The sequence below is a fragment of the Convolutriloba macropyga genome, chromosome 12 (genome assembly GCF_964194025.1).
Source record: "Convolutriloba macropyga chromosome 12, txConMacr16.3, whole genome shotgun sequence".
NCBI classification, from domain to species: Eukaryota; Metazoa; Xenacoelomorpha; order Acoela; family Convolutidae; genus Convolutriloba; species Convolutriloba macropyga.
The window spans coordinates 29365302-29393128 of record NC_134479.1 but is presented as its reverse complement, the minus strand read 5'-3'; the positions used below and the strand labels follow the sequence as shown (position 1 = coordinate 29393128).

General features: G+C 34.4%; 1 protein-coding gene across 1 annotated transcript in view; it reads right to left on the bottom strand.

Moving 5' to 3' along the window:
- The window catches only part of LOC142351013 (short transient receptor potential channel 4-like), a 76006-nt gene that overhangs the window by 12428 nt on the left and 35751 nt on the right, over positions 1 to 27827 (bottom strand). Inside the window, exons 6-12 of the mRNA XM_075403059.1 lie at positions 16248 to 16451; positions 15440 to 15638; positions 14176 to 14312; positions 11587 to 11828; positions 9391 to 9551; positions 4411 to 4597; positions 3747 to 3960 (exon numbers count right to left, since the gene is read on the bottom strand). Of these exons, the coding sequence (XP_075259174.1) occupies positions 3747 to 3960; positions 4411 to 4597; positions 9391 to 9551; positions 11587 to 11828; positions 14176 to 14312; positions 15440 to 15638; positions 16248 to 16451 (1344 nt within the window). The remainder of the gene's footprint in view (positions 1 to 3746; positions 3961 to 4410; positions 4598 to 9390; positions 9552 to 11586; positions 11829 to 14175; positions 14313 to 15439; positions 15639 to 16247; positions 16452 to 27827) is intronic.

The window sequence follows — 27827 nt, the reverse complement described above, 5'->3', positions numbered from 1 at the left end:
CGACCCCGCTCATCCAAAATTTTGGCATAATTGTCTATCAAATGAGGAACAGATGGAAAACACAAAAAATCCAAGTAATTTTCAAAAAAAACTGGTGTATGAACGAAAAGATAGCCTCCAAAGCAAAAAAACTGAGTGGAGTGAAAAATAATGCATTAGGTTGATGAGATATGCCGACATTAAGAAAGCGAGCGAAGACAAACGGCAAAATCAAACAACAACAGCAAACATTAATTACATCACAAAATTTATGTCCGTTTTAATAAACAAAACTTAATAACAAAGACAAAAAAGCGTCAGATAAAACTGAAAAAAAAAAAACAAAATAACTTGTAATTCACCAGGAATCAACTAAAATATCCCATATGTTTACAAATATCAATGCTTCTATAGAAGGGAATTAAGAACTCTTGGTATTCAATTTTTTATGCAGTTACAAAAAGAACAACAATTAGACAACAAACTAAAAATCAATTAAAACTTGCCAGAAAATGCTTTGGATGCCGTAAAGCAAAACAATGGCCCCCAAAATATGTTTGATTGCACCTTCTTCGACCACCGATAATGTATTATGTGGCCGCTCATTAATGAAAAAAGCAACAATTAGTCAAAAATGAAAAAAAAATGCAAAATTATGTAATACTTGTTATATTTCGAAAAAAATTTATTTCCAAAGACATAAAAGCCATTAATTACAAAATGAAAAATTTGAAAAGGTCCGTCCATTCTTCCAAAGGAAGCCCTTGAGACCTGCAATTATCCCGAATATTTCTTACGTCTATAAAAAGAACGTCAAATATGACAAAAACAAAAATTCGTATATTTTTTTTTGTGAAAAACCCGTGTGGAAGCCAGTAAAATCATAACGAATTCTCTTAAAACATTAGATTTTGTGACACCAATCTCATTTCACACCTTTCCTTGAAATGTATCATGTGAGCTCTCATTAATGAAACTAGGTAACAGTTAGACCAAAAAGAAAAAAGCAAGATTATGTAATACTTGTTTTTATCGAAAAAAATTCATTTCCAGAGACATGAAAGCCATTACTTATAAACTGAAAAAATTGGATAGATTCGTTTATTCTACCAAAAGAAGCCCTCGAGACCTGCATTTATCCATAACAAGTCTTAAGTCTACAAAAAGAACGTCAAATATGACAAAAATCAAAATTAATTTACTTTTTTTTTATTAAAAACCCGTGTCGAAGCCAGTAAAGTCATTACGAATTCTTTAAAATTATTAGATTTTGTGACACCAATCCCATTTGACACCTTACCTCGACAAAAATAATGTAATTTTTAGCTCTTATTTATCGCCACAAGGTAACAAACAGACAATAAAAGGAACAAAATCGCGAAGTTGAAATGTTTTTTTTCTTAATTTGGAATACAATTGTTTTCAAAGTCATGAAAGCCATTAACTATCTTCTAATATTAGAACATCGGCTCATTTACTCTTCCAGAAAAAAACCAATCAAACCGGGTCATTGTAGAGGAACATTAATATGACTAAAAAGACAAAGTAAAAATGACAGTTAAAGACAAAATTTAAAAAAATCAATTAATTTCTTCGAGAAAGTACTGTCGAAGCGTTAAAAAAACACAATCTATATCTTTAAGGATTTAAATATTTTCAATTGTGCGTTATATTGAACGCGAAAAATGTGATATATGAATTGACATTAACGTGATAATTTGACAAAAGTAGAAAACATGAAAATGGGAATATACCTAAATATTAAAAAAAAAAATTGTGAAATCTAGTAGTATCAAAGCCAGAACACCATAACTTAAGGCGTAAAACTGCAATAAAGAATACATTTGAATTCAGTAGAAAGAAGTAGCACTCGTTGATTGCTTACACTAAGCTACAAGTTGACCAAATTAGGGGAAAAATGAGGCAAAGTTCAATAAGCCATTTTTTTAACTTAAAAAGCAATTATTTCAAAAGTCAAAATGACCATAAGCTTTCAACTAGAAAAGATATTTTCGATATAATTAGGAAGTTGATAGGACCTATCACTATTGAGCTTCGATTTGAAATGTTCTGTTATTTAATTAATATAAAAGGATCGAAATTTTTTTATGAGAAACCGACTGACGACAATCCAAAATATTTTTGGATTGTAACGGTCCAAGATTGGTACAAAACTAGTCCTGCTAATGCTGATTGTCCATTAGGAATATTTTATTTTTGGAATGTCATTGATACAGACATTTTAATAGTTAAAAAATCAAAAATAAATGCTGTGTTTTTGATAATCAACGAATAAAGTTAGCAAAAAACGGCAAAGTTTTATTTACAGAGCACTCTCAACCGAAGTTGAGGTGGAATTAGCCCCTTTTTCAGTCTACAAAGATTGTGTTAGTGGTGTTTGGGTGTGCACTTCCTGGAAATTTAATCAGAGTGGACTAAAGAAACTTATTTCGTGCTGTTTTTGATGAAAAAGTCTGAATTTTGTGAAATATTTAGCCGGAATTTGTGACAAAAAAATTCAATGAAAATAGCCGACAATATATTTTGTCTTTAAACGTAAAACATTTTCTTGAAAAATTTTATTAAATTTTATCAAAATTGGCGAAATTTCAGTCAAAAATTCCGAAAAAAGGTGAATGAAGTCAACGGAATTCACTCTATTTTCTCGAAAGTTTAAACCTCGATATCTCCCTGTCAGAAACGAAAATCAAAAAAATCTTTTTAAATCCATATTCTACGCTGGACAAGCTTTCTAATGATACCAGTCTCAACTCTCTACGATGAATATATCGATCGGCCAAAATTGACTGAACAAAAAAAAACCATTTGAGTATATAGTTCCTCCCCCCCTCAAGAGGGGTCGGAACAATTAAGCCTTTTCCCTTGAACTGTGCTGGTTCACAAAAACCTTAAAAAAATAAAGAATAAAGACCTTAACAATAAAGATGACAAATCTGAAATGATAGTGACAAAATATTTTCCCATTGTTTCAAAAATTTCTTCCGCTGATAGAATCGACGGGTTATTCAATTTTTGAGATAACTGTACAAAAGCTAATTAAACTACTCCAACGCCAACAAAGAATTTTGAACATCTTAAAAAGAGTCCCTTGTGCGACGAGTATATATGCTTGCCAGAATCAATTATTTTCCAGGTATTGATATTGAGTCCTCTAAACTGTCTTTACAATTTATCTTTTTTAAAAGCCACAACTGTAAGGAGAACTACAGGTTATATATATATATAAATTAGTTAACTTTTTTGCCTCTTAGTGTTCTAGTTGTCTTCCCATTGAAGTCCATCGATTGATCATATCAATTTCATAGTTCGGCCTCCCCCACCCCAACCGACGGATCGTAGCATTTTTCCTCTGATTATAGAAAAATCATCAGTGTGATATCATTGATTCCTTGCGATGATGTTTTTTCGTCTTGGTGATAGGACAAAAGATTGAAAGACAAGAAAATGAAAGTAAAATTTGCGCCATCATATCGAATTATTTTGAAAAAATTGCATAATGTCCAAACAGTTTTCAGCAATCACTTATAATAGAATATATAACATATACCCTTATAATAATTTGATAAATTGTCTAGATTTGACATATTCTTATCAATTCACCCAGGCGGCAGAAGAATGGTCATATGCAATATGCAGTAATCTCACATCAGATCAAAATTCAGCCAATGAGAATAAGAGGATAATTTTTGATCTAATATCCCAATTTCACTGTTTTCCATCTATGGTCCAATCAACCCCTTTCTTACCTCAATGTCCCTGTAACTTGTGGTCATCATGGCAACTAGCATCCTGAGGAGGACAATGACAGCTGTGACGTAATAGGATGCATACATGGACTCCACTATGGACATGATGATGGGGGTGGAGGCTGTCTGGAAGGACACACTAGGCTCTATGTTGTTCGGGGGAGGGGACAGGTTGAACAGAGCCCAGAACAAAGTCCGCATTGCACTGAATAGACTGAAAAGAAACATAAAAAAATGTTTGGCTCATTTTTCTACCTTAATTCTAAACACGATCAGAAAGTTACTGCCCCCCCCCCCCCCCCGCCCGTACAATATGACCATTTTGAATGATCACTTTTAGCATTTTATAATAGTGTACTGTCTTCGTCTTGGATTGTCCCAATTGTTCATAGGTTGGAAATTATAAGCGCACACTAGTATCAATTTTAAACATGCATTAATTAACTTGTGAAAAGCACGCATGTCAATAAAAAAGGATCTTTTCCGTTTGTGCCCCCACAGTACGTTATGCTCACGCAGTTACAAAGCACGTGCCATTACATACTAAACCATTATGTAAAAATAGGGCACTTGAGGGGGGGGGGGGGGAGCAAATATTATGTAAATCGTTGTCCACTAAACCACGGACAAGCCGTCAAGATCTCAATAAAGCGGGCAGACTAACGTGTTGAAAGCTTTCTTGTCGGAGTCGTCGTTGCACTCTCCAGTTGTGAGTGGATCCAGACACTCAGTCTTGAAGAACCAGTTGAGTTGATGGAGTCCACATGCAAACGACAGCAGCACCAGACAGAAGATGAACATGAACTTCACCACATCCTTCACCATACGGAACAGAGAGATCTGCATTGGACCTACAGACAATAAAGGCAACAAAAATCATGAAATGAACAGTGAATTGATCCAATGAAATGATGTTGAGGGAATAGTAAGAGTTTTGTAAGAGTTTGAAAAATGTTGATTATGTAGCTTAGACAAAACAACTTTGAGATCTGCAACGGACCCACACAGATTTTTTTTTCATAAAAAATATACAATTGAATTTTTTAGCGGGTAACAGAATTAACTATCGGTTTATATGCTCTCAATTGCTTAGATAGTCAGGCGCACTCAATGTCCGTTGTTTATATATGCACGAATTTGTACTGATTTTGTATTTGAGATGTCAGTTCACTGTGAGGTCTTTCTTAAAAAATTATCTACCCGGATCATTGAAGCGCTATTAGAATCCTAGTGCTTAGTGGATTCAATTCTTACAAGAGTCCTTCAAGTAGTCTTTCTTGACAAAAAGTATGTGTTCCAAATAGGATCTCAAAACTGTGTAATTTGAATATGTGGATCCTTTTCTGCTAGCGCCCCCAGCCTTATATAGCCGTTAAATTTGCACCCCCCAAAATCTAAGTTTTCGCGAATTGTGCAAGCGATATTTCCATTTCATTGAAACAAGAGTGTCTAGGTAGATTGAAGGCACTTTTAGAGTAGTTTCCTTAAAAATTTTTAAAAAATCGAGCCCTTATTGTAGCCGATAACACCAAAAATGATCTAATACAGAAATTTTTATTGATGCTTACGTTATATGCAACAAATTTTGGTTGAAGACGTAATACTTTCAAAACATAGCTGTGCTAGCTTTTAGTAAATATGCATATTGCTCATATATGTTCACCTATAAGATTACTTAGCGTCAACAAAATGTTTACAGATCCGAATAGTAGTGGTAGTAGTAGTAAAAGACTCAATTGTTAGGGAAGAACATAAAAGCGTACAAAAAATGCCAAAACAACTTTTACAGATCAAAAGGTGATTGAATTAAGATTAAGTCCTGCAAAAAGAGCAACAGCATTCCACATAAAAAGAACATGAGTTATCCAGGTCAAATTATTCAATTCAAGTGCGTAAAAACTGGTCGATTACATACGTAAACTGACGTTTAGACATGTCAAAGTCGATATAATCTTCATTCGCATCAGATGAATTGCGGCTCGTTGACAACGATTCAAAAAGTGTTCATCCGTCTTGAATTTCTGGTTTTTGAAATTTCAAAATGTCCAAACTGATGAGTTCTTGATGTCGAGCAGACAAAAGTTGCATTGAAATTCGAATCAATAAAGCCATTTAATAATTTCCATAAAAGGAGTAGGTCTGTTCGTATTAGCTGAAAAGAAACCGGTAAGATGTCCAAGACTTTCAAACATTCAAGGTAAGACTTTTTACCATTCAGAACCCATTTGAGACAGCGGTGTTGAAACTTTTCCAACTTTCGCAATGCCGAAATTGAAGGATACCACGCAGGCGAACCGTACTCCAAAATAGACGACACCATCGATTTATATAAAAGTTTTCTTCTAGACACCTAAACTCCGATTGGAACACTACGCTTCGAAAATATTAAAATTTTTGTAGCCTTTGCAATGCTAAGGTCAACATGTTCATCCCAACACAATGAACTGTTCACAGTGATGCCCAAATCTACAATTGAATCCACGTGTTTCAAGCGCGACCCATTCAGAGAGAGGTCAGCATTGTTGTAGTGTTGACTAAAAGACAAAATTTTACACTTGTCCGGATGAAAGTCCAACTCGTTTAAAACTGATCAGGGGGACAAGCTGTCAATATCATTTTGAACTTTGTCGATTGAAGAAATAGAAAATAATTTAAGGTCATCGCAATAAAGAAAATATTCAGATTGTTGTATTGAATCTGTAACATCGTTAATAAAAATGATGAAGAGAAGTGGACCCAGCACGCTACCTCGAGGAACTCCTGACGTCACCACTGCTTCACTTGAAAAAAAAACCGTCAACTTTAACAACTTGCTTTCGACCGATGAGATATGATTGAAACAGCATTAGGAGATTGTAATCAAAACCAAATGAAGATGTGCGAAACTAACCCGTGCGAAACTAAGTCAAAAGCTTTTTTCATATCAAAATATACAGTCAAGCAATCGTGAGTTGTATCTTTAGCAGCATAAACTTTGTCCAAGTACGAAATGAATTGGGTGACCTTGCTACATTGTTTCATGAACCCGTGCTGTTCACGTTTCATTTTGGAACAGACTCATGAGTAAATTAAGTTGAATATTAACCGCTCAAAAACAATTGACAATTTCGGTAGGATGCTGATAGGTCTGTAGTTTGTCACATCGGATGTTGACCCAGATTTGTAAAACGGAGTAACGGTTGATGTTTTCCACTGAGAAGGCCACTGCTGAGTTTTAAAAATTCGCAAGAAAAACTCGAAGACCAATGGTGACAATTGTTGAGCACATTCTTTGAGTACGAAAGACGGAATTGAGTCCATGCCCATTGATGAATCGTCGGGAATTCTGCTTAGCAAATTGTATACGTCGTCAATTGTGAAAGAGAAATCTTCCAAGTGGATGCTAGCAATTACTTGGAGTTACCAGCTTTGATGCTGCCGAAAAACATCGAGGAAGTATACATCGAACTTGATTTCAGTGACGGCAGCAATTGATAACAATGTTTCGTATTTTTCAAGTTGAGTTGTTCTACCAAGGAGAATCTGTCCAGTTCAAAAGAAGTATCAATGTCTTGATTCAGTTTTAGCCTCTGAAATTCTAATTTGGTAGAGAACGCTTTTGATAGTTTTCTGGTACTTTTGTCACGTTTGTTCAAAAGATGCATTGTATGGGAAGAAAAGAAAGATGGCACGTCGAGTCGCTTTTTGCGCTTAACTTTCAAAGATTTTGACAAAGCAGTATAAAAGTAATCATACCAAGATTGATAGTAGTCAAGGTGAAGGGACGGATAAGAAGACAGAAATAAATAAAATTGTGTCAATTCAGTGTTGAAAATGAGTTTTTTGAAAGACGATTTAGCATAGACTATTGAAGAAGTGCTGCGACCATGTAACGCCACTTGAAAGCAAACAAATTTGTGGTCAGTAAGTAAAAGGGGCATCTAAAACCGCAGAGGAGAGGGTGTCTACTGTGGACAGGACGAGATCTAAAATGTTGCCGCGACTGTGTGTAGGCATGTTAATGAACTGGTTTAGACCGCAGTCATTGACGATATCCAGAAATTGACTTTCGACTGTGCTTTTTGCAGTTAAGGTTGTCCAATCGATTCCCGAAAAATTGTAATCACCAAGAAAATAGTAGGAATAATTTGCTATACCTCTAGAATAAGCAAAAGAAGAAAAAAGATTGGTGTATTGGCTAAAACACTTTGCAACGGTTGATATTTCAATCGAGTACCGCGACAACGCTGGAGTATGAGGTATGTACACATTAACGAAGAATGATAAAACTCCTTCACAGATAACTGCACAGCAACAACAAAAAGAAAAAATTTCAATCGTTAAGTCTAAGGCTTCTAAATCACAGTTAGAACGTGAAGCAATCAGAACTCCTCCATGTTCTCCACCTTCCCGATCACTACGTGATATTATTTGATAACAGGAACCCAAAAAAAATCAGATTTAATTATTTTTCCCGAGAGCCAGGTTTCAGTAAGGAAGACAAATTTTGCATCCGAGGTCAAAGCTAATTTCAAAATACTGTGACGTCTCTCAAGGCTTCTGGCTGATTGGCAATTAAGTAGCAAACAATGTAGGCTTTCTAGTCATGAAGCTACCTCCATGACAGGAACAATATCGCCCTTATAGTACAAATTAAGCCTTTTGATTCTGAAATCAGATTTTTTTTACCTTCTCTATGAATCATGTCGTACCGTTTTTGAAAAATTTTCTTTTTGATTTCACGTTCGGACGAGGATAGAAATTTCTTGAGATAAACCGGATGTTTTTAGTCCTGTAATTTGAAACTTCGTGCAAAACATCTAGATAACAAATGGGGACTTTCACAAGTAAATAGAAGTGGTCTACATTTACGACGTTCACCACACTGTGACATTGATTTGCCCAGCCGTCTAAAAAAGACAACGGTGCCGTCGGCTTTAAGTCCAATGTGATTCAAAATACCATCTATTTCGGTGAAGTCATTGTCAATCCGACTGTTTGTTGAATCTCCACTTTCGGGTACACCAGTAACAATAAATTTCATACTATCGTCTCTATCTCGATGAATGTTGTCATTGCTCTCAATAACATTTAGCGGATACCGGTGTACAGCCCCAGAATCAGGTTCCATTTCAGCAACTTTTTCAATGGCCTTGGGTATTGCATTTTCGAGCACAGTTGAAATATTGTTTCCGAATGATTCAAGAACAGAGGTCAATTTAGCATCAGTGGTGAAAATATTGCTGCTTATGCATATATCGCAAAGCCAAACACAATTTCGGGATGCACCAAGCCATTTCACCTCATCGACTTTCAGGGAAACACAAACTCCGTGATACCAGTTGCCACACTTTCGCAACAAATGGCTGTCATATCATCATTTTTCACTGTCTTTTTGCAGGTAGGACATTTCGGGTTACTTGTCCTTGTCATAGCATTCATTTATATGAAACTATTTATATGAAACTATGTTTGCGGTTAATTGGACAGGCTTTTGACAAAAACCGATAGAAAGAAAAATTAGATAGCCATTCGAGATCGCCAATTTGCAAGGTTCTTGAACCCAGATTTTGAAACCAAGCAAAATGGGTATACTTTTTTGAAGACGTGAAGAATATTTATATTAACTATTACTATATTTAAGAAGCGGGCTGACATATATCACCTATTTGCTGTGATAGAGTAGCGAGAGTGACAAGTCGCATGAAACTGAAAATGTTGGCTACTGCGAACACCCCCTCGGATAAGAAGACCAGGTCACAGTACTGGAAGTCAGTCCCTGTCACATTCACCATGTGGGGTGTGTTGTCTATCACTGGCCCACGTCTACAACATAACACTATTTAATTATTCACTAACCATTACAATTAAGTCTAAATACCTTATGTGTAGGGTAAATTTATGCCAACAGATAAGGTAAAATAATAAACAAAACTTAAGGTATAATAAAGCAAATGTATGTTAACTGTTAAAGTAAAAAGTTGTGTGTCAAGAGCATTTAGGTATTTCCATTTCACCCAATTCGATATTACCCTATGCCATTATACCCAACCGGATTACTGAAAGAAGACCTCAAAAGGCATTGGGTAAATTTGCATTGGGCAAAAGGGCACTGGGTATAATGGCATTGGGTATAACGGCGTTGGGAAAATTGTCACGTAACCGAATTTAAGATAGTTTAAGGGTAAAGTGAGCTTGGGACAAGCAAATCTACTTCTAAAGTTGTTAAGATGAAATCGGTGTTTTCGGAAATTACCTCAATTTTATTTAGTGTGTTTCCCAAGTTTTCAATTTTGTACCCAATTTTCCACACTTCCCCCACTTCTTATATCTCAAGATTTCTAACTAGTGAAAATTTTTAATCACCTTATAAACGATTTTAAAAATAATATGACAGAGAACTACTCGCACGTTTGGTTTGTGAAAACGCCAAAATTCAGCAATGGAAGCCAAACAATTAACCTCAGTCAATTGCCCTGAAATTTTATTGAACAACTTCAAATTGAACTGATCAAAACAAAAAGGTTTGCCTTATTGATAAACAAAATGAGTATTTTTCTTTCCAGTCAGTTCAAAATCGTTTCGTTTTCCGGAAAACAAATTTTCTATTTCATTAAAAAAACAGTTCTCATCAACGAGAGAATCTTATTTGGGCCCACCTGTAAACTTTGAAGCAAAACAAATATGTTCAATTTTTTTTCACAGCCAATTAGATATTTGAGCCTCCTTTAACACATGAGATAACAATAAATATTTAAATTCTTGATATGGAACATTTTTTGATTGATGCGCTTTGTGAATTTTCAAAAATTTTGTTTACTCTAGGCAGCTACGTGTGATCATTTTAATTCCCGAGACAACACAAAAGTCAAGACAATTGAAAAAAACAGCAGGACAAGTGACATACAATTCAAAGAGTTTTCATTAAATGAACAAAACACTAGACCTAGGAATGACTCGGAAAAACACAAATGCAATAAAACTCAGATGAACAGTAAAAACAAAATTAAATGGCCATATGTGAACAAAAAAATCGCTAGCAAGAACGCTAATTTCTTCAAACACAGTTTTATCTCTCTACTTTTGAATCGCATTGTAAATTTTCCCGCCTCAAAAGTGCTAGCTTTTTTGCTCCTTTTTTGTTTCGGTGCAACCGAAATCATTTCTCCAATTTGACTTCACAAAAATCATTAACACAAAAATGTTAAAACAGATATTAAGAGATGACAGTGCCCCAAAACAATTCAAATTCTTCGATTGTTTTAAAGAAATAGCTGTTGATGAATTTGTTCCACGCGTATTTTTGGCGGGAGAATTTTTTTTTGAAAAAATGACCAAAAGGTGCTATTTTTTCATTGAAAATTGAAGAAAAGAGGCAAGGCCCAGAAATGCAATGATTTGGCGAGAGTAAGACATTATTACTATACTGCTGATAGTTCATTAAATTAATTCAGTAAATAGTCATTTGTGTAATTTCAACATCCCATTGCATTACTGATGTGTCAAATGATAATTTTGAACTTCCCAATCGCTTGCAAGCAAAGCATTGTGCAATCTTCGGGTCCGATCAATTGAAAACTTTAAGAGACTTGATTTAAAGCATACTAATGGAATACCACCTATGGGAAAAGAAACATTTCAGTTCTCTAAAGCAGTAACTAAACTATTGAAGTTTGAAGTGTTTCAAACATAACTGGCCCAATGCATTCTTCTCAAACGACTGACGTCGGGCTATCTTCGGTTCTAGCTATTTCAAATTTAGGGAGGTCCGCGTCATAGAGAAAACTAGGAAGGGGGAGATGGGAGAAAAGATGGTGGAATGGACAGGTGTCTTTCAAAAAGACCTGTAATTAAATCTGACCTGTTTAAATGTAGGTTGGCAGCAGCTGATGAGAAGGAAGAAGAGGCATGTATTGGAGAGGAGTGATTTGAGTTGTACTTATGAGGTGAGTTGTTGTCATTGGCAATTGAGAGAGAAGGAGAAGAGAATGATGATAATGATGATGATGATGTAAGAGAGGGGGAGGAGGAGGACACACCTGTGCTAGTCAGATTCGTCCCATTTGATAGGTCAACTTCTATCACTGCTGATTGGATACCGCTCTGAAAACAAACAAAACCATGTCTCCAAAAGACTGGAAATCTGTCAAGAAAGCCAGGAAGAATAATAAGGTGCCCGGGGAATCCCTTTGAATGATGAATAGTAATTGCTTCAGACGGTTTGAGACCTAAATCGAGGTGTCAACACAAAAAAATTGTTAAAAAAGCAATTATTGCAGTGAATGCTTAGAAAGGCTGTAAGAATTGCGATTTTTAGCGCTGACTGCGGTGAAAATTTTCACTACTAAAAATCGTAAATATAACAATAGTGCATCGCTAAAAAATCACAGTACTTCTTTAAAATTAAGTGGCGATGAAAAGATTCGAAAAAAACTTTTCAGCCTTTAATAGGAAAAACCACAGTAACAGCTAACGCAAGCACCACAGTTTCTAAGATCCATTCCAGCCAAGAAGTTTTTTAAAGTAAAAAGTCGAATGACAAATTCTTTTGTTTGAATCGAAGTGTCACTGTGTGAAGTTCTTTGAAGGCAACATCCGCGACGACAACTCATAACTTTAATGCGACGGCCGATACAATAAGAAGTACCAAAGCAAAAGTCTGATTTTGTAATGAGGACACTTTGCGTTGAAGTGGACACAGTCAATTACGCGAAAAAACTGCAGCTGAAAAAATATTTTTTGCTCGTGTTCATATCCAAAAACAGGACGACACAAACAATTCTCGCTTTCAGATTTTTTCTTTAAAAATGTTCTCGTAACCTTACTTTCTTATACCTTATCGTTACTAATGGTGTTTTGCACCCACCAGGTTTTGCTATTGAAACGCTAAACGAAAATCTCCTCTTCAAGCATTGCTCATATGGTGGAGATTTTCGTTTAGCGTTTGAATAAAATAATTCAGTGGTATCAAGGACAATAAAACGAATGGTTTGCAAATGGCGGCGTTGAAAAGGTGCATGTGAAACTCATTATGCAATGAATCAGACATGCCATTAACCTGAAAAGGTCTCTCTACTACAGAAAGAAGAACAAAGAAAGGCCCAACCAAAAAACTAAACAAAAAAGTGCTTCATTGTCATCTGTATCTTCCTCTTCTACATTCTGGGTTGAAGACGTAGATCAAATTTTTATTACTTCAGCACAAATTTCTGTTCTTTTGTTTCTTGTGCTGAGCCTGGATAAGATTTACACCCGTTGAAAAGAAAGAAATAAGTGGACAAAACAGTGTAATTGTAGTGTATTTCTAAGAGTGTAATTTCTTCAAAATTGAGGTGTATTTCTAAGAGTGTAATCGCTTCAAAATTACACTTTTCACTCTTTTCCCCACTAAAAATTGGACTAAAGAATGTAATCAAAAGTATTTTTTAAGAGTGCCGCCACAAATGCCACCACAAATTACTTTAATAAAATTTTGTTTTAACCTAAATTAAAACTGAACCTATTCAAAGATTTTTGAAAATGTGAAGTTAAAATATGTGATTTATGTTTTGTTAGAAAATAATTTAAAATATAGCAATAGATGGGTTCCTCAAATTTCATGTTTTTCTCGATAAATATGCACTGTAAACGGGAGAAATGAGCTAGTGCTCAGGTATAGACTCTTCTGCAACTCACTGGAGGGATTAAATTTTTTCTGTATTTTTAAAACTCGGAACATGTAAAGAGCTTATTTGAATACAGAGCATAACAATTCGTATGGTTATGTAGACAGCATTAGTAGGAAAAGCTTCATCCTCGGCCACAGTATTTATCAAGTTTATAACAGCCAGCACTTCAAATGCTTAACAATCTCATCAAAATAGTTGCAGTTTGATCTTGCAGTTTCAAAAAAGTATTGTCAGAAATATGTTGTTAGTTAAAAGATTTCACTTTATTTTTTAAGCATTTAATTGCTTTAGACGATACCAGGCATTCTGGGGATAATTTTTAAAACAAAGACAACATTCTATTCCAATACGTTAACCGCAATTTTTTGTGCGCTAAGAGTTTATATCTGAGATACTGAACGCATAATTTTTTGGTCTTCTGGCCATTGTGTTCTAAGATGATTAACAGAATTTGACCTACAACCGATTTCCGGAGCAAGTTCATATGTTCGTGAAAACTTGCATTTCTATTACTATACCACCATTTTGTTTCTATTCAGCTTATCTGTGGTTCGGCCAAAAAACTGTAACCCTTGATTCAGATTTCAGTTTTTGCAGATATACAAACTTGAAAACTCCAAGAAAAAATTACGTCCAACAGATCTTGGCTCCGTCTCAAAATTTTGAAATCATCATTTTCGTTCAAAAATAGATGAGATAAAAAAGAGGAAAACCTATTCATGTTTACATCTACACTGTTTTTAGAGCACATCTATAAATTTGGAGTGGATAGAGTAACTTACAATGACGTGTGATGAGAATCGGAAGGCGACAGTTGAGAAGTAGAGGATGATCATGGTGGCGTCTATCCTGTTCCAAGGATCATCGAAATAGGCTCTCACCCCCTCCTGCACCTGCTTCAGCTCATTCCACACCATACCTGCACATCATCAACAACAACAACAATATAATTAATACGATGCAACTCATGCAACGCAAACAGAGGTCACTCTGTTAGATTTTATTTATAGAGCTGACAAGATAGATGACCGTCTTTAGCTAAGTTTCTGTTTTCATCGGGCAGTATATTGGTAGATTATGCAGAATACAGCAGAAGTTTTACAAGACCTCGCGATGCACGGTTAAGTTGCGAACACTTGCCAGCATCTAGTTGCAAGATTCTGGCATCTTGTAAAAATTTGCAGACAAAATGTATTGCATTGAATGGTTTCGATAAAATGTTGCAAGGTGACCAACGCTGAGAGGTTTTGGTCTAGATATAATTTATGATAAACTGTCTTAAGTTAAAAGGGAAGAGCTCCTTCTGTCCGCGAATAAAATTTTTACAATTATAAGTGTGGAAATTATGTAATTATGTGTGGAAAAGATCAGTGCTTTTTGTACTGATAATGGATTGAACTGCCTAATAAGCGTTATAACTAGGCATTACAACTGTAACCAACGTCGGCGAAACTCCTCTCAGACGACTGGGGAACAGATGGCTTCGGTAGTAGCGAGCTCGGCCTAACTGAGAGATGGGAAGTGAGGGAGTACAAAAATGGGGCATTTAGAGAAGGAGTGGGGTGGGTGGTCAACGTTAAAGATCAGGGGTTGAATGATAGGGGGAATGGGAAATGAGAGAGTGAGTCGTGGAGTCAGGGGTGATGGTGAAGGGGTACAAACCGATAAAATGCCCTTCGCATCGTTAGTACAGCGTCGGCGATTTGTACATTCAGAGACTATTAAAACTCTAAGAGAGCTGTTAATCGATGTAATTTCCTTCTTCGGGTTTATGTTTATCCTGTTTTTCAGAAGTAAAATTTCTCAAGCAAAAATCGTATGAATAAGATCAACAGGAGCCAAATAATTGCTACAAGCTTTGTTTGAGCACAATTAATAATAGAAATATGAAAAATTGTTAATTACGAAATTATCTTTTTTTTTTGGGGGGGGATATACTTTAACCCTATTAATTACAGGGTTCAAAATGGGAAAGGGACAATCTTTTGATCAATGTTATGATACTCTTCTTCTAAGTTCCGAAGCAGATTTTAACTTTTGACCCACCTATGACCCACATGCAAATGAGCCACTCAGTGAGAGAGGGAAGAACCAGAGTTAGCTCCTGGTTGCTCCCCACTTCCTGTCTGTTGAAGGCTCTCTTCTCACTAGTGGCAGCCGCATTGATAAGCAACACTAGAAATGTGAACTGACTGGCCATGTGGTTCACAAACTTCACCAGCGGAATCTGCACCAGATCTTTCACCTGAAATATATCACTAATTGAACGAATTTGCGAGAAATAAACAGAAGATTGAAAACAGTAGCTGAAAACAAACATTTTGTTTACCCTGGGGCGAAGGGGAGAGGTAGGGGGTTAGTAAGAAATGTTCAAAAAAATTCTAAGGATGTCCGAATATTAAGGAAGTAATCAAATATCCGAGTAGAGTTATCAGAGATCCGAATAAAAGGAGATGCAACAATAAATTACCAGATTTGAGAGAAGGATTTTTTAATTTTCTTAAAACAATTCTGGTTATTGAAATTCAAATCAATAGAAGTATTGTTTTAACTGAATCCGTTTACACCTATATCTTCTAATTTCTGCGTATAATGAGCCCTGCTGTTACTCCAATGAAATCAGTTCAGTTGAAACCCAGTTCGGCTCCTTGTAATAATTTACCTTGAGATTGTGAAATGGAACAAAATCACCATTACTTCTAAATCAAAACCATTATTTTACAAAATCAAAAAGTTAGTACTTATAGTGCTATTATATTCATGGAATCGATTATAATAATTTCCGTCGCCAAAATTTTGCCTTAAGTTACTCTATCAATACTTTTTTTTGGATTAATACCTTATAAAAGTTTACCTTGAAGTTGTGAAATGAGGCATCGGGTATGGTAATGTAGAAGATTGCGAAGAGGGGCAACTCAAGCAAGGCCACCAGGAATATGAGTGGGAGGAGGAATGCTCTCGTCAGGAAGTTGAGCTTCCTCCACCTGTTGATTAGAGGGGCACTCTTCCCGTACCAGATCGGAGACAACACCAGCTGTACATTTGCACTCGCCACAAACTGGAACAAAGAGATTATTTTTTATTATAATTCCCAACCCACTCCACCAGAAAGCGCCCCAAAACAAATCCCCTCGAGCGTCGCTCGCAGGCCTTTAAAAGGTGGCAGCAACCTTGTTTTATTCGAAACATGCCGTCTTAGATTTTTCACGAAATTAGTCCAAAGTTTGTTTATATTTATAATCTAAGCTGTGAAACGTGAGACACCGAGAAAAAAAAATTATGTAATAGTTCAGTTTTGAATTATTTGGAGTGGAAATGTTCAAAATCATCAGAAGAGATCAAGCGGAAAAAACTAGCCCAACGTTACAGCTGCAATCAGCTGATCAGAGACAAACTGATATTAAATTCCCCTGCAAAAACTTTTTAATGAAAAGAATTATGCTCAACCCGTCCATAAAAGATGTTGGTATTAGATGAAAAGAATTTGGCTTGAGCTACGAAAAGACACAGCCCTCACCAATGACAAGAATTTAGCTCGACTTTATCTGGCATCCACCCTTTTCACCCCTATTTACTTAACCCCTATCACTTCACCCCAATTTATTCACCCCGCCATCATTTAACCTCTCTATCATTTTACACCAATTTTAGTATTTAAATTTTATTAAATTAGTAAGATAATCACATGGTCAAGCCTCGCGGGCCGTGGCCATGCCTCAGCTGACCGTGAGAATTAACAGGAAGCTATCACAAGAATGGGATTATGTTATCCGCTTAAATGTGACAAAAAATGCCTTCAGTGTCAATTCTTAATTGGCGGGGTGATATGACAGACGGGCTAAATGATAGGGGGTTCAATGATAGGGGGTGGGGTGAAGACTATAACTAATGTCCTGAACTTTAATATTTAATATCAAAACTTCCCACCGTCCGAATTTAACAAATTTGTATGATCGATCTTTGATTTATTTGTATAAATTAGTCATGGTTTCCATTAATCAAAGCCGCAGATATCGATCATAGACGCCATAAATTTGAAGTTGTAATTTTACAACTTTTTGAATTATGGGGCCAACCAGGGTCTACTCTAATGCTTATTTTTTTAATCTTCTAATTTTCACCATATCGTTTTGTCTTACAACTTATATACTATGGTACCAAAAAGCTACGTACACCTAAAGATTTTTTAAAAAGCAATAAAAACATCAAAACATGTAACATTCTCAGTTCAAATTTTGTTCTCTGATAACGCGTCATTACACCTTTAGCTTCTTTGACGTCCAGCAGACGTTTGGTATAGTTTTCATACAGGTTTCTCACGACGTCTGGGTCAATTTCATTCCGAATTCCATACACTTTTTCTTCTAAATTTTCCCTAAAAACTGCCTGTTTTTTAAATTGTTGCTTCACAATTGCCCATAAATTTTCAATAGGATTCAAATCTGGACTGTATGCTGCCCATTCCAGTGCCTTCCACTCATTTTTTTCGACAAAATTGCCGATAATCTTCGATTTATGCACAGGAGCAATATCTTGTTGGAAAATAATGTCCAGGAAATGCATTTTTTCTTCGTAAATTTTCAAAATTTCCAAATAACCGACAACATTTAGCTTGTTTGGACACTTAACAAGTCATTTCCGTCCATCTGATCATATTGCACCTCAAAAAATAAGTGATCGTTTGTCCGAACTAAATTTTTTTGTGTTTTTTTGAAGAAATCTCGTTCGATTTCTTCGAAAAACTCTAACAATTCCATCGCTGGAGATAGGCACCCTTGTTTCATCAGTAAAACAACATTCTGCCAGAAAGACAATGGCTTCTTTTAGCAAGAGAAAGCGTTATGAGCCACGCCTCAGCGTTTCTTTTGTCACACCTCAGCGCAAATCATGCTTATGAAGCACGAATCATGCTTTAAATGCGGAAATCATGCTGTACGTAGCTTTTTGGAACCATAGTGTATATGCTCTATCAACATTGTCTTCATTGCGATCGTATCGTCCATTTTGAAATATAGGATTTTTTTTAGCTGCAGCAAATAAATAATCTTTGCTTTTCTTTAATTAGGGGTATATATATCAACTGCCAATCTGTCGATGATTCACAACAACTGACTGACAAAAACGTTTTCCAGAGAAATCGCTAGAAACAATTAATTTCTAAAACAAAAAAAGTTTTAAAAAAAATCATTTCTAACAGTGAATTCTTCGATAATATAGTAATCCAAATTTCCGATTCTAACTCTGCAGCGACTGACAGAAAGTATCAAAAAGTCGTATCGTCGACCCAATGTTGAATACTTTTAAACTTTTCATCGGTTTCGTCATCAATTTTTAACAAAAGTACACGTGCACTTTAAAACTATTTTATACCGGGAAATTTATTGGCAAGGAGCAAAACTTGCTTAAAATTTTTGACTGTTTTATTTTGAAATTTTGGCTGTGTTATGTATTAAAAAAACTTGAACCAATGAATTAATTGATGAGCGTCAAAGACCGCAGGGTTACTGCACATGGACGCCAGTCTTTAATTAAACTCTTGATATAGCTGGATGTACTGAGTTGGTTATTATCCTTTTGGAAACCAATTGGAATAAAAATCACAACAGTGATATTTGTTAAATATTTCAAAAGCCTTTTTAAAACATAAATATATAAAAAACTTGATGTTCAATATAAAGTACTTCTGCTCATAAATTGTCGTAATTGACAAATTAAGTGAAAAAACAAATTGCCGCGGTAATAACGGAACCTTAATCGGATCTTTTCCGTTTGTGCCCCCCCCAGTACGTTAGGGTCCCCCAGTGACAGAGCACGTGTCATTTTTTAGTAAATCATTATGTAAAAATATTGCACGTGCGTCTGGGGGTTGCAAATAATATGCACTCTCTAAGCTGAGGGGGGGACACAAACGGAAAAGATCCCCTTAATCACTCCCTATGTTCATAAGTTCTGCACCTTAGAGAACTATATGTTGCACCAGTTAACCTTGATTGCAATTGAAACACAGTTTTTATTTAAGTATGTCGTTAGATCAACGTGTAACTTTGGTATGGGGCTCGCCAATGTGTGGTCACACATAATGTTCCGACCCCACTCATCCGCGTTTTTGACCGAATGGTCTACCAAATGAGAAAGAGATCGAAAATTTTCAAATGTTTACATAATGTTCAATAAACAACAAAATTAATAAAATAAAGCCACATTAGAAGCCTGATAAAACCCACAAGTTTTGAGGCTCGAGACCAAATACATAAAAAAATAAGAAAACAGCAAACATTAGTAACACTGACAACTCGATGTTTAATTTTAGAAGAAACCACAATAACAAAATTAAAGTGGCATAAGATAAATCCTAATTTAAGCAAAATGAAACGTTGATTTCCATAAAACTATGGAACCTGTCCTCAATGAGACTCCTGACATATCAAAAAAAAATACTGAAAAAAAAATTCAATACTCAGTTTTTCTATTTATGAAAAATATATATAATTTCGAAGTCATTAAAACCACTAAGTGTCAACTGAAATCGTTGAAAAGGTTCATTTCTAGCTTTTGATGTATAATTGAGGATACAATTGACAGCTACTAATATAAAAATCTTAAGAAAGCCCTTGAGATCTATCATTATCCAGATTATGACACGAAACTAAACATCATGAGAAGCGAGATTTTTTCTAAAAATCAATTAATTTCTCAAGAAAACTGTATCAAAGCCCTTGAATTGACTATCTGTTCACTGAAAACGTTAGAGGTTCAATGGCGCAACTTATTCATGCCAAATTGACTTCCCTAAAAAAATTTGATCCTGGCAAGGAAACAAAGATTAACCTCGGTGAATCATCAGATGACCAAATTTGCACGTTTAAATTAAGAATGCGTAGTATCAGAGCCAGTGAACCATCACTTAAAAAAAGTGGACATTTTCCGATAGAAAAAGGATACGGATTGTTTTGATAGAGACAAATGTACCTATTGACGGAAAAAATTAAAAAAATGTCAGAACTCAAGTAACCCGTGATTTTTAATAAAACAAGTAATTGTAAAGTGATAGCAGTCATAAGCTTTCAACCAAATGCAAATAAGTGATAACTCACTATGAAATGAGACAACAGAATTGAAGCCACTAAAACTATGAGATGTAGAAAACAATTGAAAAATTTATCAATAACTTCTTAATTTTTCGTTGATGATTGGCCTTCCCTTGGACTTCATTTGATTATCAATGAATGCCGTTGTAAAGAGTCTACGTGAAAAAAACCAAAAATCTTGAGTATAGAAAACTCAAAAAAATTCTTTTGAACAAAGTTGTCTGAGCCAAAAAGACTTTAACCAAAGTTACATCCAACAAATAAACGTTTCTTTGAGCAGAAGGTTGATGATGCTTATCGATGATGAGATTAATTTTGATGATGTCACAATCAAGAAGAGAAAAGGGGTAAGGCTTAAAAATCCTTTTGTTTCTTGAAAATATTTCATCTGAAAGTCGTTAAAAACATTAGCTATAATTTGAAATAATTGAGTGGAAATATTCAAACATCCTATTCTAAATCTAGCATAAATTGAGCAACTACAGAAAATAACGCAAATAAAATCTAAATTTTCTATTAAATTTTCCCAGAGAACAGTTTGGGAGATTTCAAAACCATGAGATATTCACCAAAAACATCAAACATTTCAATTGCCCGTTCTTTAGATGTCAATTAGACCTGTAGTTAACGTGATAAATTGTCTAGCAAACGAAATTGAACCTCAAAAAGGGCTAACATGCAAATAACACAAAGTTTTTTTTTTAAGAAACTCTTAGTACCAAAGCCAAGGAACGATTAGTTCACGCTAGAACATTATAGAAAAAAAATTCTCATGTAAAAAAGTTTGGACGGTCTTCAAAAAGAATAAGCTACAGATTGGCTGAGGTATTCCCTTAAAACAAAAGTAAGCCATTAAATATAAATTGAAAAAACAATATAGATTTATTTTGTAACCATTCAAAAAAGCAATTTGTTTTCTGATTAGTCCAATTAAGTCATGAGAGTGGATGAAAACAGGTAGTTCAGGCACAAAACATGAATTCAATTTAAAGTTTTTTAATTAAAAAAACACTGTCAAAGCCTGAAAAACCTTCAGCTCATTCTCAAAATTAATATCTTCTGTTCGATGAAAAAGCAATTTTGGCAAGTAGGATTTGCGTTATTTGGGTTTTCATTTGAAATTATTTTCGCTTGTGAAAAATAAAAATAATGCAAAAGCTAAAAACGATGTGAAAAAACATCTTGCCACATATGATTTGAACAGTTTTTGATTATCGGAGTCCACGAAGTGAACAGTACTAGCCCTGATATAGCTGCGCGCCGAACTAAATGTCAAAGTGGACCAAATATCTACCAAACAGACAGTTTTACAGTTGAAAGATCTCAATATATCAAAAACAAATCAAGCGCTTTACATACAAATTGGGTTAAAGTAGCAAAAAACGGGCCAAATTATTATTCAAGGAGACTCTTTTGGAAGCAGAAACAAAAGGCGTTCTCCTTTTTAGTTTTGAAAGAATATGTTAGCAGTTTTCTCAATTTCTGGCAAACTTAAACGAAGTGGGCTAAAATTCATATTTTGAAACATTTTTTATTGCCAAAGTCTGAAATTGAGAAAATTTAGCAAAATTTCAACTTAAAAGCTCGGATCAAACCATCGCAACCCTCTACTATTTTGAGGCCTTAAAAAGTCAACGCTGTTCTGTACAGTGTTCAAAATTTACACAAAAAAATTAAAATTTGGGCAAAATTACGGAAAATGTGAATAAAAACAACGGAAATCGGTCTACTATTCACAATAAGTCAAACCTCAATAAATTTCACGGCAGAGGAAATTCAAAAAAATATTAATTCTGCACTCTGCGCTGGATGGGCTTTTTAACGACACTGCTCTCAACTCTCTACAATGAATATATCGATCGGCAAATATTGACAAAACAAAAAAAAATTGAGCATATAGTTCCTTCCTAACACTAAAATGGGGTAGGAAAAAAGCTGTTGTCTAATGTACATAAAAACAAACTCGTATCAATTATTTGATGAAAAGATAACTAACCTCGAGGATCCATTTTCTTTGTCAGAAATAGCAAAAATAACCAAAGGTAAATTTTTTGTCTTCATTGTGATCGTAACGTCCATTTTAAAGTGTAGAAATTTTTAACTGCAGCAAATAGATGACCATTGCTTACTTTAATTAGATTTGTTTATATCAACTGTCAATCTGTCGATGATTCAAATTACTGAATAACTAAAACATTTTCCAGAGAAATTGCTACGAACAATTAAAATGTTAAACACACAAACAGTTTGAAAAAATCATTTGTAACAGGAAATCCTAGATAAAATCGTGATCAAAATTCCCACTTCCAACTATTTGGCGATTGAAAGAAACTATCAAAAAGTACCGTCGACACAATATAGAAAACATTTAATGTTTGCGTCGGTTTTGAGTTCAATTGTTAACAAAAGTACAACAGCACTTTAAAACTAATTTATACCGGAAAAATTTGTGGCAAGGAGCAATACTTGTTTAAAATTTTTGACTGCTTTATTTTGATAATTTGGCTGAGTTATGTATAAAAAACTTGAACCAATGAATTATTTGATGAGCGTTAGGTTTACTGCAGATGAACGCCAGTCTCTAATTAAACTCTTGATCTTGCCTGGATGTACTGACAAGAACAGTCGGTTTTTAACATTTTGGAAAACAATTTGAATAAAAATCACAACAGTGATATTTGTTAAATATTTCAAAAGTCTTATGAAAACATAAATATATATAAAAAACTTGATGTTCAATATAAAATACTTCTGCTGAAAAATTGTCGTAAGTGACAAAATAAGTGAAAAAATTAAATTACCGCGGTATTAACAGACTTTTAATCACTCCCTAATTTCTTACGTTTTGCACCATAGAGAATTATTTGAATTATTTGTTTTACCAGTTAACCTTGATTACACTTGAAACACAGTTTTTTTTTTCAATATGTTGTTAGATCAACAAGGGTGCTCGCCAATGTCTGGTCGCACATACTGTTCCTACCACACTCAGCCGCGTTTTTGACCGAATGGTCCACCAAATGAGACAGAGGTAGAAAACTTTCTAATATTTACATAAGGTTCAACAAACAACAAAAATAATAAACTAATGCCACATTAGAAGGCTGATAAAACCCGCCAGTAACAAAGCTAGGAGACCAGATACACAAAAATTTAAAAAAAAACAACAAACATCATTAACACTCAAAAATCGATGTCTATGTTTAGAAGAAAACACAATAAGAAAATTAAAATCGCATCGGATAACTCCTACATTAAGCGAATTCAAACTTTGATTTCCAAAAAACAATGAAACTTGTCCTCAATGAGACTCCTAACATTTAAGAAAACTGTTTAAAAAAACTGAGAATAAGGAAAATTCAAAACTCGGCAAACGAAATTCAAAACAATTTGTTTACTCTGTATTTCGCGCCGGACGGGCTTCTTAAAGACACTGCTCTCAACTTTCTACAATGAATATATCGATCGGTCAAAATTGATTGAACAAAATAAGAAAATAAACCTATTTGAGCATTTAGTTCCTGTCTAAACTAAAGTGGGGTAGAAACAAAAAGCTGTTGTCCATTGTGCATCAAATAGAACTTGAACTTTTTATTTACTGACAGGATAAAAAAACCTCGAGGATCCATATATAGCTTTGTCAGAAATATTAAAAAGAAACAAAGGTAAATTTTGTGTCGTCTTTGTGATCGTAATTTCCATTTTAAAATGTAGGAATTTTCTTAACTGCAGCAAATAGATGACCCTTGCTTACTTTAATAAGATGTGTTTTCATCGACTGTCAATCTGTCGATGATTCACATTAACTGAATAACTAAAACGTTTTCCAGAGAAATTGCTAGGAGCAATTAAAGTGAAAAACACAAACAATTTGAAAAAAAAAATATTTTTTAACAGGGAACTCCTAGATAAAATTGTGATCCAAACTCCCAATTCTAACTATTTAGCGACTGAAACAAACTATCAAAAAGTACCATCGACACAATATTGAATACTGTTGATCTGTTTTCTTTGATTTTTGGTTTTGATTTCTATTGTTAACTAAAGTACACGTGCTCTTTAAAACTTTTTTGTACAGGGATCTTTTTTGGCAAGGAGCAATACTTGCTTAAAATTTTTGACTGTTTTATTTTGATAATTTGGCTGAGTTATGCATAAAGAACTTGAACCAATGAATTATTTGACGAGCGTTAGGTTTACTGCAGATGAATGCCAGTCTCTAATTAAAGTCTTGATATAGCCTGGATGTAATGACAAGAATAATCGGTTTTTATCCTTTTGGAAAACATCTTGAATAAAAATCACAACAGTGATGTTAGTTAAATATTTCGAAACTATTGTGAAAAAACATAAATATATAAAAAAAACTTGGTGTTCAATATAAAGTACTTCTACTGAAAATTTGACGTAAATGAAAAAAATAAGTGAAAAAATTACATTGCCGCAATAATAACGGATCATTAATCACTCCTTATGTTCATAAGTTCTGCACCTTAGAGAACTATTTTTTGCACCAGTTAACCTTGATTGCAATTGAAACCCAGTTTTTTTTTCAGTATGTCGTTAGATCAACAAGGGGGCTCGCCAATTTGTGGTCGCACATAATGTTCCGACCCCACTCAACCGCGTTTTTGATCGAATGGTCTACCAAATGAGAAAGAAATCGAAAACTTTCATATGTTTACTTAATGTTCAATAAACAACAAAAGTAATAAACTAATGCCGCATTAGAAGCCTGATAAAACCCGCCAGTATTGATGCTTGAGACCAGATACATAAAAAATAAAAAAACTACAAACATTAGTTACATTCAGAAATATATCTATGTTTAGAAGAAAACACAATGAGAAAATTAAAATGGCATTAGCTAACCCTTAAATTAAGCAAATCAAAACGTTGATTACTGTGAAAACTGTGGAACATGTCTTACTAATATTTCAAAAAAACTACGTAGAACGGGGAAAAACTCAAAACTCAGTTTTTCCAATTATGAAAAGATTATATTTTCTAAGTGCTTAAAACAAATAAGTGTCAACTGAAAACGGTAGAGGTTCATTTGTAGCTGTTGATGTATAATTGAGGATAAAAGGGACGATTAATAATGTAAAACTTTTACAAAAACCCTTCAGAATTATCTTTATCCAAATTATGACATACAACTAAATATCAAAAAAATCAGGAATAGAAAAAAAATTAACTAATTTATCAAGAAAACTGTATCACTGCCCTTGAATTGACTATCTATTCACTAAAAGCATTACATAGGTTTAATAGCACAATTTTGTCAAATTGACCTCCTCAAAAAAATTTGATTCTGGCAAGGAAACAAATATTAACCTCGGTCAATCAGCAGATGACCGAATTTGCATTTTTTAAAATGACAATGCGTAATATCAGATCCAGTAAACCATCACATAAAAAAACAATAAAAAATTTGTCATTTTTTCGCTAGAAAAAGAATACGGGTTGTTTTGATAGAGACAAAGGTACCTATTGACAGAGAGAAGGTAAACAACGTCAGATCTCGAGCAACGAGGGATTTTTTTTAAAACAATTAATTTCCAAGTAATAGGGGTCATAAGCTTTCAACCCAAAGCAAACAATTGAAAACTCATTAGAAATCTGATTGAACTCCTTATTGGTGATACTAAGTCGGAAACCTACAGAAAACTCTAATCACGGACATGACTCATAATTCAACGATTTTTATACGAGACAACAGAATTGAAGCCACTAATACTATGAGATGTAAAAAACAATGAAAAACTCTATCAAAAACTTCCTAATTTTTAACTGATGATTGGCCTTCCCTTGGACTTCATTTGATTTTCAATGAATGCCTTTGTAAAGACTCTACGTGAAAAAAAAACAAAAAGTCTTGAAGACTTGAGTATAGAAAATTCAAAAATATTCTTTCAAAAAAAATTGTCTACGCCAAAAAAGTCTTTAACCAAAACTAGAAAAAACAAATAAACGTTGTTTTAGCAGAAGGTTGATGATACTTATCGATGATGAGATTAAATTTGATGTTGTCAATATCAAGAAAAGAAAAGGGGTAAGACTCAAAAATCCTTTTGTTTCTTGGAAATATTTCATCTGAAAATCGTTAAAACCATTAGCTGTAATTTGAAATAAATGAGTGGATTGATTCGTACATCCATTTCTTAATCTAGCATGAATTGCGCAACTACAAAAAAAAACGCATATAAAATGCTAACATGCAAATAACACAACGTTTTTTTCTTAAGAAACTCGTAGAACCAAAGCTAAGGAACATTTAGTTAACGCTAAAACCATTATAGAAAAATAAATGTCTAAAGTAAAAAATATTGGACTGTCTTTAATAAGACTAGGCTACAGATTGACTGAGGTATGATATAAGATGCATAGTTCAAAAATTCACTGATGTACCCACAAAACAAATGTAAGCCATTAAATATCAACTGAAAAAACAAAACAGATTTATTTGGTGCCAATTAGAAAAACCGATTTGTTTTCTGATTAGTCCAACTAGGTCATGAGAGTGGATAAAATGAAGCAGTTCAGGCAAAAAACGTGAATTGAAAAACAGATTTTGTTTAATTAGAAAAAACACTGTCAAAGCCTGAAAAACCCTCAGCTGATTTTCAAAAACTAATATCTTCTTTTCGATGCAAAATTTTTGCAGGTAGGATTTCCGTTAGTTGCATTTTCATTTGAAAACATTTTCGCTTGAGATTAACATGAAAAATATAATTAATGCAAATGCAAAAAACGATGTTAAAAAACATCTTGCCACATATGATTTGAACAGTTTTTGATTATCAGAGTCCACGAAGTGAACATTGCTAGCCCTGATATAGCTGCACGCCGAAGTGAATGTCTAAGTGGACCAAATATTTGCAAAATGGACAGTTTGACAGATGAAACATCTCAAAATATCAAAAACAAGTCAAGCACTTTACATACAAATTGGGATAAACTAGCAAAAAACGGGCCAAATTTTAATTCAAGGAGACCCTTTTGAAGCAGAAACGAAAGACGCCCCCTTTTGAGTATTTAAAAGAAAGCGGTTTTAGGTCTCTAGTTCTGGCTAAATTAAACAAAGTGGGCTAAAAGGTCATGTTTGGCAGCATAAAAACACTAACACTGTTCTCTACAAACCATTCTACTAATCACAAGAATTCAAACCTCGATAACTTTCCCTAGAAAACGAAACTCAAAAAAAAAAAATTTGATTTTACCGTCTGCGCTCGACGGGCTTTGCAAAGATACTACTCACAACTCTCTACGATGAATATATCGATCGGCCGAAATTGACGGAACAAAAAAAGAAAAAACCCATCTGAGCTTATAGTTCCTTCCTA